The sequence below is a fragment of the Salmo salar genome, chromosome 17 (genome assembly GCF_965601325.2).
Source record: "Salmo salar chromosome 17, fSalSal1, whole genome shotgun sequence".
Classification (NCBI taxonomy): Eukaryota; Metazoa; Chordata; class Actinopteri; order Salmoniformes; family Salmonidae; genus Salmo; species Salmo salar.
Window position 1 is genome coordinate 58,497,984 of NC_138307.1, and position 14,530 is coordinate 58,512,513.

At 43.8% G+C, this 14,530-nt stretch overlaps 1 protein-coding gene across 12 annotated transcripts in view; it reads left to right on the forward strand.

Annotated features, from left to right (window-relative positions):
• The window catches only part of LOC106576236 (myotubularin-related protein 5), a 73,664-nt gene that overhangs the window by 15,988 nt on the left and 43,146 nt on the right, over positions 1-14,530 (forward strand). For 8 of the 12 annotated variants that reach the window (XM_014153285.3, XM_014153291.3, XM_014153288.3 and 5 more), the window contains exons 2-6: positions 6,965-7,050; positions 10,876-11,013; positions 11,341-11,466; positions 11,692-11,802; positions 12,499-12,585. In XM_014153285.3, the coding sequence (XP_014008760.1) occupies positions 6,965-7,050; positions 10,876-11,013; positions 11,341-11,466; positions 11,692-11,802; positions 12,499-12,585 (548 nt within the window). The remainder of the gene's footprint in view (positions 1-6,964; positions 7,051-10,875; positions 11,014-11,340; positions 11,467-11,691; positions 11,803-12,498; positions 12,586-14,530) is intronic. The other 4 variants (XM_014153292.3, XM_014153293.3, XM_014153295.3 and 1 more) reach the window with 1 other exon arrangement.

Sequence of the window (14,530 nt, forward strand, 5' to 3'; positions counted from 1 at the left end):
TTATTAAAAGGTCATTTTAGGTTACTGTAAGTTTGTTGTGGTGTTAATTTATTTATAACAGCAAAGGGGGTTTGTATGGAGGGTAAATGTTACTACTGGGCCCAGTGACTCCAGTTCCACTGAAGATTTACCCTGGCGTTTTACTAAAAATCCTCAGACTTTTGTGTTTCCACCTCCAGATTACCATGGTGTTTTGCCAAAAACAGCCCTGCTCCTGGGACTCACTGGGTCAAAACCAGCCCGGCTCCTGGGACTCACTGGGCCAAAAACAGCCCGGCTCCTGGGACTCACTGGGCCAAAAACAGCCCTGCTCCTGGGACTCACTGGGTCAAAAACAGCCCTGCTCCTGGGACTCACTGGGCCAAAAACAGCCCTGCTCCTGGGACTCACTGGGTCAAAAACAGCCCTGCTCCTGGGACTCACTGGGTCAAAAACAGCCCGGCTCCTGGGACTCACTGGGTCAAAAACAGCCCGGCTCCTGGGACTCACTGGGTCAAAAACAGCCCGGCTCCTGGGACTCACTGGGTCAAAAACAGCCCGGCACCTGGGACTCACTGGGTCAAAAACAGCCCGGCTCCTGGGACTCACTGGGTCAAAAACAGCCCGGCTCCTGGGACTCACTGGGTCAAAAACAGCCCGGCTCCTGGGACTCACTGGGTCAAAAACAGCCCGGCTCCTGGGACTCACTGGGTCAAAAACAGCCCGGCTCCTGGGACTCACTGGGTCAAAAACAGCCCGGCTCCTGGGACTCACTGGGTCAAAAACAGCCCGGCTCCTGGGACTCACTGGGTCAAAACCAGCCCGGCTCCTGGGACTCACTGGGCCAAAAACAGCCCGGCTCCTGGGACTCACTGGGCCAAAAACAGCCCGGCTCCTGGGACTCACTGGGTCAAAAACAGCCCGGCTCCTGGGACTCACTGGGTCAAAACCAGCCCGGCTCCTGGGACTCACTGGGTCAAAACCAGCCCGGCTCCTGGGACTCACTGGGTCAAAACCAGCCCGGCTCCTGGGACTCACTGGGTCAAAAACAGCCCTGCTCCTGGGACTCACTGGGTCAAAAACAGCCCGGCTCCTGGGACTCACTGGGCCATGGCCTCAGTGGACCTGCTCTGACTTTGGGCCAGGAAGCCCTAGCTATGTGAACACAATTTCCATAGTATAACATCAGGATGTCTGCATTAGTGTAACACTGGTGTTGCAGTCAAAAAGCAGCACCACCAGAATTCACATAGGTGATGTGCCACTGCCTACATACCACGTTACGATTGACTCATGTAGCGCTGGGCAATATATCAAAATCATTAGTTTGTTTTAAGCGCGATATTGGAAATGATCAAGTGTTTTTTTTTTTTTCTTCTCATTTTTATGAACGCTAATGTCCGCTTGTTCACGTTGTCTTTTTGGTCTTGTCTCCTTCACTCCTTCTGCTGTGACCGTGCGCCTTACCATTTACACACCAAGCCCCTCACAACAACAAAGATGAAAGCTCCTCTGACAACAAGGCTATTTGCATTTGTGATCCTCCACTGGCTATTTGCATTTGAGGTTTTGTCACACAGAATCAGTCATATGGACACAAACACATTGAGACACTATTTTCTATAATAGACGACAACTCCTCTAATTGCTTGAAAAGCAGACCCTACTAAAACGGGAGTGTCAATTGATTCTGATTCTGGAAAATGAATGCTCAGTTTCTGTCTCACGCGGGTACCGCGAGCAGCATTTTAGCCACAGACTGTTATACCATCTGCCTAGTCTGTTTTATAAATATGCATGAGGATAAGAAACTATTATATAAGGAATTGGCAACTCGTTCTGAGAAATAAGGTAGGCCACTTTATTTCAACATCTGAACAAAGTGGACAGGCTAGTATGCTGTTCAAACAGTTGGAGATGGACGGACGGGTGTGTTCATAACAAATCAACTGTTTTACCTTGTTAGCTAGCAAATAGATCCAAGTTGGCAAGACTTTAAAGATAAGCTGGCTACTCACTGACACGTGGGCTTGTGTTGAGAGATTGTTTGAGGCCTAATTTTCTATAATGCCTACTACAAAAAGTTGGTCATTATTAGTGAATGTGCATTATGCATGGTTTTGGTTAAATTAGTAACAAGAGCATTTTCATAAACTTGAGAGCCAGATAAGTGATTTATTGCAACAACAAAAAAAACGTTTTAAACCACTTTGATAAAATGATTACATTATTTGCGAGTTTTTTGTTGTTGCGGAAGACCAGCTAGCGATCAGAGTCAGCTTGCAGGCACCCGGCCCGCCACAAGGAGTTGCTACAGTGCGATGGAACAAGGAAATCCCGGCCGGCCAAACCTTCCCCTAACCCGGACGACGCAGGGCCAATTGTGAGCCGCCTCATGGGTCTCCAGGTCACGGCCGGCTCTGACACAGCCTGGGAACAAAACCGGGTCTGTAGTGATGCAGTGCCATAGACCGCGGGAGGCCTTTATACACAGAGTTTACGAAACCTTATGAACACCTGCTCTTTCCATGACATAGATTGACCAGGTGAATCCAGGTGAAAGCTATGATCCCTTATTGATGTCACTTGTTAAATCCACTTCGATCAGGATGAAGGGGAGGGAAAAGGTGTTCTTAATGTTTTGTACACTCGGTGTATATTGTGAATCGCCCATATGTTTGAAAAAAATGAAGATATGATTTTTAGGCTGTATTGCCCAGCCCTAGACTAATTGCATTGCAAACACAGATGTGTAAACACTGGCCAGGCCACGTGCATGTAGCAACAGACAGGTACTGTCAAATATTCTACCTTCGACCGATTCGTTGGTCACGCAAGCTCTTATTGCACATATTAACCTATTCAACATATACTACGTGCACTTACACACACACACACACACACACACACACAAAATGCATGAGGACTATGTTCTGTGAAATAAAGACACACACACCTACCTGTGCTACGTGCTGAAGCTCACAGAGCCAAACCTTAAGGAAGTTTTTATGAACTCAGTCAGTTTACAGTCCACCACTGAGGAGGTCCTCTGAGTACATGTAGAAAACACACTCTTCACCACCACCTGGCTGCCACTGAAACAATACGTTCCAATATCCACGCTAGCATACTACATAAAATAAAGGAATGTATTGGACATGCATTGTAAGTGGTATTGCAGTGTGGATAATTTAGGTACTATTGATAATCTACTACTAGCCATCCCCCTCCCTTCGATGCTGCCTGCACATCACTTAATGTAGCACGAAGTAGGTCTAAATTAATAAACAGCAGTGCGATAAAGTTGAAATTGTAAATTCCTTCCCTGTCCCTGACCTCTGTTTAGACAGAACTTGAGTGGTGTTTTAAACGAATGACAGAGTACATGTAATATGAATGGCTGGCTGCCTGCATTCCTGCAGCTCTGTGTTTGACTGGTCATCATGGGGTTTTGACACCAGAATGTTTTATTTAAAGTGGTCAGGAATGAAGGACATCTGGTCTACGGAACGCAACCCACTGTCTCATGACTCCCATCTTATCACGAGAGCGAGAGAAAGGGAGAGCGAGATGGGATGGTAGCACAGGTGAGATGGGGGGAAGGAGAGAGTGCAGAAGAGAGGATGAGTAGGCTATTTCCTTACCATCTGTGTGTTTGGTTTTGGGAGTTGCCTGCCTGCCCTAGTTGGTTGTATTGTGACTGGGCTTACCGGGCTCCTGGTTTTGTTCCCCATGAAAAAGAGCCTGAGGCTTTTATTATTTTCTCAGACTGACGCAGCATTCAACCACAATTCTGTATTCTGTGTGAAGATGACTGTCTGGACAGAGAAGCTCAAACGTTGGTTAACAGAGTGATTTGTAAAGGTTACATAAGAAGGCTTTTGTCATTCTGCTAAGATGAGCAGCACTAATGTCTTAGCTGAAGTCTGAAGAGAAATCATACTGTGTTTGGGAAGAATCGCAAGAGCGTTGTGCCAAGAAAGTGTTTGCTTATTAGTGAGGCAGCCTGGAACAAGGCCAGTCCCTTCTGGGTCATGATCCCTCAAGGCCAGGTTTAAGGCTCGCACACATTACACGAATGTGGATCTGGCATTCGTCTGCTGATCGAGCTTTTGTTATAGGGACCACCCGCTTTAGATGTCTCTGCCGACATTTTTCATGCGACTCTACAGTACATGTAAAATCTGTGCACACTCAATTTGCAAATTACATTCAGAGGTGAAGTACTCTCGGCCAGCAAACGCTATTGGTGTGTCTGAGTCCTTAGACTGGAGGTACCTAAACCACTATGTCAACAATGACTGTCATGATGTAACAGTTTGTGGCATTGAGCTTATCTTTTTCTGTATGACAGACTGACAGTAAGATAGTGATGGGGGGAAAAAAATCCATACAGTTACATATCCCCAGACTTTTAGGTTTCATTTATTTGCACCCAAAACAATAAGTGATAAAAAAACAATACAGATAAAAACATATATATATAAACTGTGTAGGTGTGGTTGGAAGCCCAAGGGCTTATATACTGTAAAAAACACACCACAAAAAAACTATATACAATATGTAAGTACAAAAATAAGAAAGGTTTGTTAAAATGGATAATATAACCCACTAATAATAAATGTACAAAAGAACCGATCAGCAATCACAAAACATTGTGTGTAAGTGAGATGGGCTATATGGAGGAGATTACTGAGTAGTTTGGTTCATCAGGCTGACCCCCAGTCTTTGCTTCATGAGGTTTTGGCAATGTGAAGATAAGAATTCCAGAGTGTATGGTACCTCTGTATCTGATAGAGAATTGGCTATGCGAGGTGTGGGGAGTGTGAAGGTTATCGCAGTGTGTCTTGCTATATAGATGGATTTCAGAATGAATCTGGCAGAATCCATTGAAGGGTGTCGGTAAATTGTCTGGGAGGTATGAGTTTTTGGTGATGAAAGTGCATAATTGGCGTACATCGATGTCATAAATAGACAAGATATTGAGTTTCTTAAACAAAGTTTCTTAAACAAAGGAGCCAGGTAATTGAGGAGGTGGCTCGTCTTGGAAATGTATTTTGTATGATGAGTAATTTGTGTAGATAGGAGGCATATGTACAGTCCTGTGTGACTCAGTTGGTAGAACATGGCGCTTGCAACGCCAGGGTTGTGGGTTCAATTCCCACGGGGGACCAGTACAGAAAGAAATACGAAAATATATGGATAAGAGCATCTGCTAAGTGACTAAAATGTAAATACTTGGGATGCACCGATTTATTACATTTTTGCCGATACCGATATCCAATATTTTCCTTCCCAAAGAAAATGATGCCGATAACCGATATTTAACATTTTAGCTGCCTTTTAAGCATTCTAGTACAGTTAAATAGTTAGACCACTGCGCGTGTGTGTTTTTTAAGGCACTGCATCTCAGTGCAAGAGGCATCACTACAGTCCCTGGTTCGAATCCAGGCTGTAACACATCTGGCCATGATTGGGAGTCCCATAGGGCGGTGCACAATTGGCCCAGTGTCATCCGGGGTGGGCCGTCATTGTAAATAAGAATTTGTTCTTAACTGACTTGCCTAGTTAAATAAAGGTCACACACACCACACTGACCAAAAGTTATTTTGTTGGCATTTAAGTATGTTTCCATTACCAGTAAAACATAATCAAAACCTATTTCTTTCACATACTTGCTGTTTCATTTTCATTTGTTCAGTTGTTTCATTGTCTTTTTATTTATTCTTTGTTTTACCCTTTTTTCTCCCCAATTTCGTGGTATCCAATTGGTACTTAGTCTTGTCTCATCGCTGCAACTCCCGTATGGACTTGTGAGAGGCAAAGGTCAAGAGCCGTGAGTCCTCCGAAACCTAACCAAGCCGCACTGCTTCTTGACACAATGCCCACTTAACCCGGAATCCAGCCGCACCAATGTGTCGGAGGAAACACCGTACACCTGGCGACCATGTCAGCATGCACTGCGCCCGGCACGCTACAGGAGTCGCTAGTGCGCGACTCCTGTGGCTAGTCCCTGCCAGCCAAACCCTTCCCTAACCCGGACGACGTTGGGCCAATTGTGCGCCGCCCCATAGGGTCTCCCGGTTGCAGCCGGCTGCAACAGAACCTGGACTCCAACCCAGAATCTCTAGTGGCACAGCTAGCGATGCAGTGCCTTAGACCACTGCCCCACTCGGGAGGCCCGAGTCGTTTCATTCTCAACCGGGATTTCATCATGCATGTCAAGCTGTGAAGTTTCAGCTCTGTCTGTCCGTGGCCTCTCTTCCTCTGTGCCCGCTGTCACTGTGTCCGTTTCCATCTTGTCCAGCTGTGTATGTAACATTTCAGGTAAACCCTGTTTCTTGTCTGCACCGAAGTAGCGGTCCTTGTACCTAGCATCGAGCATGGTGGTGACACAGTAAAGAGGCTCAGAGAGAATGCCACGAATCGCTTGTTCACAGCCTCAAGTACTTTTGTAAGTTTTAACCCCATGGTCTGTGTTGGCAGTTTTATTGAGCAGGCGCTTCAATACCATGACGGAGGGTATCACGTCTGCTGCAGACGCAGTTGAGCTGATTTCTCAAGTCAGTTGTTCGAATGGAGCTAGGAGTGTTCATGTTTCTCAAATGCCATTGAAATGGCAGCAGCGGTATGAGAACCAGCACATTCTTGAGCATGCAATACAGCTTTCCTCAGTACAAAATCAAATTTTATTGGTCACATATACAGTTAGTTGGAAGTTTACATACACCTTAGACAAACACATTTAAACTCAGTTTTCACAATTCCTGACATTTTAATCCTAGTAAAAATTCCCTGTCTTAGGTCAGTTTGGCTAATTTTCTCATGCTCTCTCATCCCTGTGCAGCAATATAGTGAGAAATATGTTTGGAACATAAAATCACAGTATTGAAATGCAATACATATAGAAACGGTGCCTAAGTATAGTAGTAATGTCGTATGGTGTGGTCCCTGGCAATCTTAGTCACCCTCTCTCTTTCTCCAGGGGGCAGTGAGGGCCAAGGTCACATTCTCCAGCGCTTTCCTGAGAAAGACTGGGAGGACAATCCCTTTCCACAAGGCATCGAACTGGTATGTAACTAACATGACTCACACACAAACTAATGCACAATAGCCTACATATTTACCCGATGCTACATACAGTTGAAGTCGAAAGTTTACATTCACCTTAGCCAAATACATTTAAACTCAGTTTTTCACAATTCCTGACATTTAATCCTAGTAACAATTCCCTGTCTTAAGTCAGTTAGGATCACCACTTTGAGAATTATTTATTTCAACTTTTATTTCTTTCATCACATTCCCAGTGGGTCAGAAGTGTACATGCACTCAATTAGTATTTGGTAGTATTGCCTTTAAATTGTTTAACCTCTATGGGCTAGGTGGGACGCTAGCGTGCCACCCGTGGTGCACTCCATCAACAGCAGGTGCATTTCAAGAGCGGCAAATTTGAATCCAAATAAATGTCAAAATTCAAATTTTTCAAAAATACAACTATTTTACACCATTTGAAAGATAAACATCTCCTTAATCTAACCACGTTTTACGATTTCAAAAAGGTTTTACGGCGAAAGCATAAATTTAGAGTATGTTAGGACAGTACATTTACAAGAGTTGTGTGTAATGTTTTGTCAAGTCAAAGACAGGGTCACCAAAACCATAAAACCAGCTAAAATGATGCACTAACCTTTTACAATCTCCATCAGATGACACTCCTAGGACATTATGTTAGACAATGCATGCATTTTTAGTTCTATCAAGTTCATATTTATATCCAAAAACAGCGTTTTACTATGGCATTGATGTTGAGGAAATCGTTTCCCTCCAATAACCGGCAGTCAAGTCAGCGTCACAAATTAAATAATTAAAATTAGAAAACATTGGTAAAATATTATATTGTCATTTAAAGAATTATAGATTTACATCTCTTGAACGCAATCAACTTGCCAGATTTAAAAATAACCTTACTGGGAAATCACACTTTGCAATAATCTGAGCACTGCGCCCAGAAAAATACGCGTTGCGATACAGACTAGACGTCATGTTGGGGAGATCTAAAATCGAAAATACTATGTAAATAATCCATTACCTTTGATTCTCTTCATCAGATGTCACTTTCAGGTATCACAGGTCCATAACGAATGTAGTTTTGTTCAAAAAAGCTCATCATTTATGTCCAAAAATCTCCGTCTTGTTAGCACATGATCTAAGCCAGCCGGACTTCTCGTCATGAACGAGGGGAAAAAATATATTTACGTTCGTTCAAACATGTCAAACGTTGTATAGCATAAATCATTAGGGCCTTTTTTAACCAGAACATGAATAATATTCAAGGTGGACGAATGCATACTCTTTTATAACGTATTGGAACGAGGGTACCCAACATGAACTCGCGCGCCAGGTGTCTAATGGGACATCATCGTTCCATGGCTCTTGTTCGGTCAGATCTCCCTCCAGAAGACTCAAAACACTTTGTAAAGGCTGGTGACATCTAGTGGAAGCAATAGGAAGTGCCAAAATATTCCTCAGCCCCTGTGTTTTTCAATGGGATTGGTTTAAAGGTAATACAACACATCAGGTATCCACTTCCTGTCAGAAAATGTCTCAGGGTTTTGCCTGCCAAATGAGTTCTGTTATACTCACAGACACCATTCAAACAGTTTTAGAAACTTTAGAGTGTTTTCTATCCATATATAATAAGTATATGCATATTCTAGTTACTGGGTAGGATTAGTAACCAGATTAAATCGGGTAATTTTTTTTTATCCAGACGTGCAAATGCTGCCCCCTAGCCCTAACAGGTTAACTTGGGTCAACCGTTTCAGGTAGCCTTCCACAAGCCTTCCACAAGCTTCCCACAATAAGTTGGGTGAATTTTGGCCCATTCCTCCTGACAGAGCTGGTGTAACTGAGTCAGGTTTGTTGTCCTCCTTGCTCGCACACCCTTTTTCAGTTCTGCCCACAAATTGTTTATAGGATTGAGGTCAGGGCTTTGTGATGGCCACTCCAATACCTTGACTTTGTTGTCCTTAAGCCATTTTGCCACAACTTTGGAAGTATGCTTGGGGTCATTGTCCATTTGGAAGACCCATTTGCGACCAAGGTTTAACTTCCTGACTGATGTCCTGATATGTTGCTTCAATATATCCACATCATTTTCCTCCCTCATGATGCCATCTATTTTGTGAAGTGCACCTGTCCCTCCTGCAGCAAGGCACCCCCACAACATGATGCTGCCACCCCCGTGCTTCACAGTTGGGACGGTGTCCTTCGGCTTGCAAGCCTCCCCCTTTTTCCTCCAAACATAACGATGGTCATTATGGCCAAACGGTTCTATTTGTTTCATCAGACCAGAGGACATTTCTCCAAAAAGTACGATCTTTGTCCCCATGTGCAGTTTCAAACCACAGTCTGGCTTTTTTTATGGCGGTTTTTGAGCAGTGGCTTCTTCCTTGCTTAGCGGCGTTTCAGGTTATGTCGATATAGGACTCGTTTTACTGTGGATATAGATACTTTTGTACCTGTTTCCTCCAGCATCTTCACAAGGTCCTTTGCTGTTGTTCTGGGATTGATTTGCACTTTTCGCACAAAGGTACGTTCATCTCTAGGAGACAGAACGCGTCTCTTCCCTGAGCGGTATGCCGGCTGCGTGGTCCCATGGTGTTTATAGTTGCGTACTATTGTTTGTACAGATGAACGTGATACCTTCAGGCGTTTGGAAATTGCTCCCAAGGATGAACCAGACTTGTGTAGGTCAACAACAAAAAATGTCTGAGGTCTTGGCTGATTTTCTTTTGATTTTCCCATGATGTCAAGCAAAGAGGCACTGAGTTTGAAGGTAGGCCTTGAAATACATCCACAGGTACACCTCCAATTGACATCATTTGAGTCAATTGGAGGTGTACCTGTGGATGTATTTCAAGGCCTACCTTCAAACTCAGTCCAATTAGCCCATCAGAAGCTTCTAAAGCCATGACATTTTCTGGAGTTTTCCAAGCTGTTTAAAGGCACAGTCAATTTAGTGTATGTAATCTTCTGACCCACTGGAATTGTGATACAGTGAATTATAAGTGAAATAATCTGTCTGTAAACAATTATTGGAAAAATTACTTGTTCTGCACAAAGTAGATGTCCTAACCAACTTGCCAAAACTATAGTTTGTTAACATGACATGTGTGAAGTGGTTGAAAAACGAGTTTTAATGACTCCAACCTAAGTGTATGTAAACTTCAACTGTACATCATCCGTACCTGAAGAAAGGCTGCATTATGAAGGGATCAACATAACCCAGAATCATTTATTGTAATATGTATTTAATGTCTCCCAAATAACACTTATTCCAGTATTGTTTACCTCATTATTGTCTGTGTTTTGCCAGAGTCAATATTGAAGAATTCCTAAGTGTTCATTATGTATTACAAGATGAATGCCTACAGAAAAAAGGTTATTCCTTGGTTTGCTTCTAGCCTATTTCTCACCCCGCTCCAAAATAAGGGTGCACCAGTCCCTCCTGCAGCAAAGCACCCCCACAACATGATGCTGCCACCCCCGTGCTTCACAGTTGGGACGGTGTCCTTCGGTTTGCAAGCCTCCCCCTTTTCCTTCCAAACATAACGATGGTCATTTCTGACGTGGAAAGTTTTCTTAACTTGGTATAGCCTAGCGGTGGAAAATAACCAAATGATAGGCTAGAGATCAGAGGTGAGTCACAGAGAGATGCAGAGTAGGGACATGTGACATGCCACACTGGAATTCGGCCCACTAATACGGTATGTTCCTCCTGTCATCTATCTCTCCCTCTCCTATCTTTCTCGACCCCTGCACCCTTTAACCCATTCTCTGTCAATCTCACCCTCTCCCTCCTCCTCTTTCTCCCTCTCTCCTTTTCTCTCTCAGTTCTGTCAGCCCAACGGCTGGCAGTTAGTTCCAGAGAGGGAGCGTCCGTCGTTCTTCGTGTCGGTTCTGACCGACATCAACTCAGAGCGTCACTACTGTGCCTGTTTCACGTTCTGGGAGGGCCTGGACAACCCTCAGGTGAGAGACTGGAGGAGAAAGAGAAGAGGCCCCCCTGGCCACACTTCTCCTCACACACTGAGCCAATGTCATTATGAACCAGTAACGGTATCGTTACAGCTGTACTGTGTAGCAACAATATGCCAACATTTTACGCTGGCAAGATAGTTGTGGAAATGAGACGATCTGATCATATTAGGAACAGGTAACAGTTTATAATAGTTCCAAGCTGTATGTAACGTCTGTGATATGACGTTAGATCTTTAATGATACGTCTATAGAACATTTGCACAAAGTAGGCTACGTTCTGTACACTGTATGATATTCTGTCTCTTTCTGTGTGTGTAGCTACAGAAAGCTGAGGCCAGTGAGGTGGATGAGGACGAAGTCCCAGGGCTGGTCCAGCCGACACAGGTCTTTGCCCCCAAGAGCTTGGTGCTGGTGTCCCGTCTGGACCACACAGAGGTCTTCAGGGTATAACGCACCTCCAAAAAATACTGCATGTCCCTGTCCGATACTCCCATTGCACTTATCTATGTTTGTTGTTACAACAAAGAGTGATTGAGACAGCTCTAGGCTTGATTTGGCTGTATTTTGCTTTAGGTAGTGTTCTTCACCCATGAACCCTGTTTGTGTCATTTCACTACAAGTCAAGGAAAGTGTGTGCTTGTCTTTTGACTGGGTGCCTCCCCTGTCCAGAACTGTTTGGGGCTCATCTACGCCGTGCACGTGGATAGCCTCAGCGTTCCCTTGGAAACGGTGATCGGAAACCTCCTCACCTGCGTCATCCCCGTCGCTGGTGGTTCTCAGGTAATCACACCTCCTTTCAGCATGCATACCGACTTTTACGTATTCTCCTGGGCTGTGCAACCCTCCCAACCAGCTAGCCTATTAGCTTGTTAGCCCCATCCAACCTGCTAGCATATTAGCTTAGCACGTTGGCCGATGCAGACTGCTAGCACATTACCATACCAACCTGTTTGCATTGTAGCTTAGCATTAGCGGGTGTGCTATGCTAACCCACATTGCCGAGTCAATGCCGGGTCCTCAGCAAAGAGATGGCCAGCATAGTAACTTACACACCACAGGAGGTTGGTGGCACCTTAATCGGGGAGGGCGGGCTTGTGGTAATGGCTTGAGCGGAATTTGTGGAATGGTATCAAATCCATCAAACGCATGGTTTCCATGTGTTTGACGCCATTCCAATCGCTCCGTTCCAGGCATTATGAGCCTCCTCCCCTTAGCAGCCTCCACTGCTACACACTATGTATAGGAATATTTACTTAGTTCTTGTATTCACCCTATGTGCACAATTTAAACGTACTGTTTGTCTCAAACTAATTCAATGACGCTACAGCATGAAGCAGTGTAACATACAGTAAACTAGTATACTAAATCGTGCACTACTAGTATATTGGGCCTATACGTACATTTCTGTACATTTTGTTCCCTTGTGTAACATGCCATTGAACCCCGCTGTACATTGGTTCCTCCTGTGTGTTGCAGATAAATGAGTCCCCAGTATGTAGTTTAAATCTTTCGGTTCCTCAGGCCCTAGCCTGTGACTGGCTACTGGGCTGCTTTCAGGACCAGGTAACATCACCTTCCGGCAGCTTCTTACCAATCCGCTTGCCTCATTGTGATTTTATCTATTTAGATAAACATGATGATTCTAAAAAGTCTGGTTTGTATTTCCTATAATCATCTCAAACCATGCTGATTAATATTCACTCAGTGGTTTGCAGTTTGCTCTAGTCTGCTTTTGTGGGATTTGTGGCCTAACGATTCTCCGTATTCCATGCTACATTAACCTGTCAATCATTTCGATCATTTTTGCGACCTTTTTAAAGTCAATGAATTGTTTTGATTCTGTGTGCTGTTGTTTGTCATGGATCGATCTGATGTGTTTGCCATTATTGATCTGTTATAGAAGTGTATAGACTTTTCACTTGGTGAGGAACACACACCGTACACACACACACACACACATACACTGGTTCTCTGAGGGTGACCATATGTGGCACCAGATGGCCTCATAGCAGGCAGTGCAGTGGTCTGAATGAGAGATGGGACTAATCAGCATTAACACACACACACACGCGCGCGCGCGCATAGATCTTTCAAACAAAAACAAACATACACTTGACTTACACACACTCAGAGACCTTCAGGCATTGAATACTATAGCATAGATCATTCTGTATTATAACAGTACTTGAAAAGCTATGCTAGGTGTTTGTTACGGTGTAATAGCAGGTTTGATACTATCAAATGTCTAACTTTTTATTAGACTCAGGTCTAGACTTGCTAGGACTCTCCCCAGTCATGCCACGTCAACCACTGTCATCCCAACATGTATTGCAACACATCCACTTTACTACTGCAACTGGCAATTATCTCAACTGTCAGATATGCACTCCTGGCATACAGAGCAGCAACCTTTAGCCCAATTACTGTACACTGGAATATATATGAGTCTGATATGGAACCTGCCTGAACGTTTGTGTGTGTGCGTGCCCGTCTGTATGAGGGATTGAATAGATCATTGTAAATGACTGTCTGTCTGGTCTCCACAATGTCTTCTGGTTACCAGCCCAAGGACGTTCTGTCAATTGGCCAAGCTCCATAAATAACTTATTTGATTTCCTGAAATATTAACTGTAAAACATTAACTAAGCAAATTTCCCCTTTTAAAGTAACTTTACTGTAAAATGGCAATGTTACACAAGTATAACATTTCAGTCCTCCGTTATTTCACCCCAAGGTCATGAACACATCATCTGACTAATTTACCCATTGGATGTATGTAGCTACAATAGGGCTGGGCGATATGGCAAATTATCATGATATCTATATATTTTTTTCATTTGATAACGATAATTATCACGATATTAATCAAATGTTTAAAAGGTGCATATCTGCTTCAAACTCAAGAATGCCTGAACAAACTGTGGTTAGAGCGTTGGGTCAGTAACCGAAAGGTTGCTGTATCGAATCCCCGAGCTGACAAGGTAAAAATCTGTCTTTCTATCCCTGAACAAGGCAGGTAACCCACTGTTCCCCTATAGGCCGTCATTGTAAATAAGAAGTTGTTCTTAACTGACTTGCCTAGTTAAATAAAGGTAAAAACAAATTTTTAAATGGTAAGCTACGCAAGGAAAATTGTTCCATGTTTGCTGCCAGGGAGCACGTACCTGGGATCAATTAAATTGATAAGCCTCTTGAAACCTTCCTTTTCAACTGTGCTAATTGGTAGCATGTCCTTAGCAATGCATAATAGCATTTGTGAGGTCTTTTCGGTGTTTGCTTGTATGGCAAACACCGGGCAAACATCCCCAGATTGGCTGGTGCTTGAGGGGTGTTTATCAATACCGTGGCTCAAACTTCCTGCATGTTCCAAAGAGTGATTTTGTTTCAGATGTTGAAAAAGGTTTGTCGTATTACCAGACTTCGTAGCCACCTGTCTACAGCACAATTTACACCGAACGTTGCTCTGCTCTTTGTCGGACTTCAAAAAGCCAAACAACTTCCAAATTAC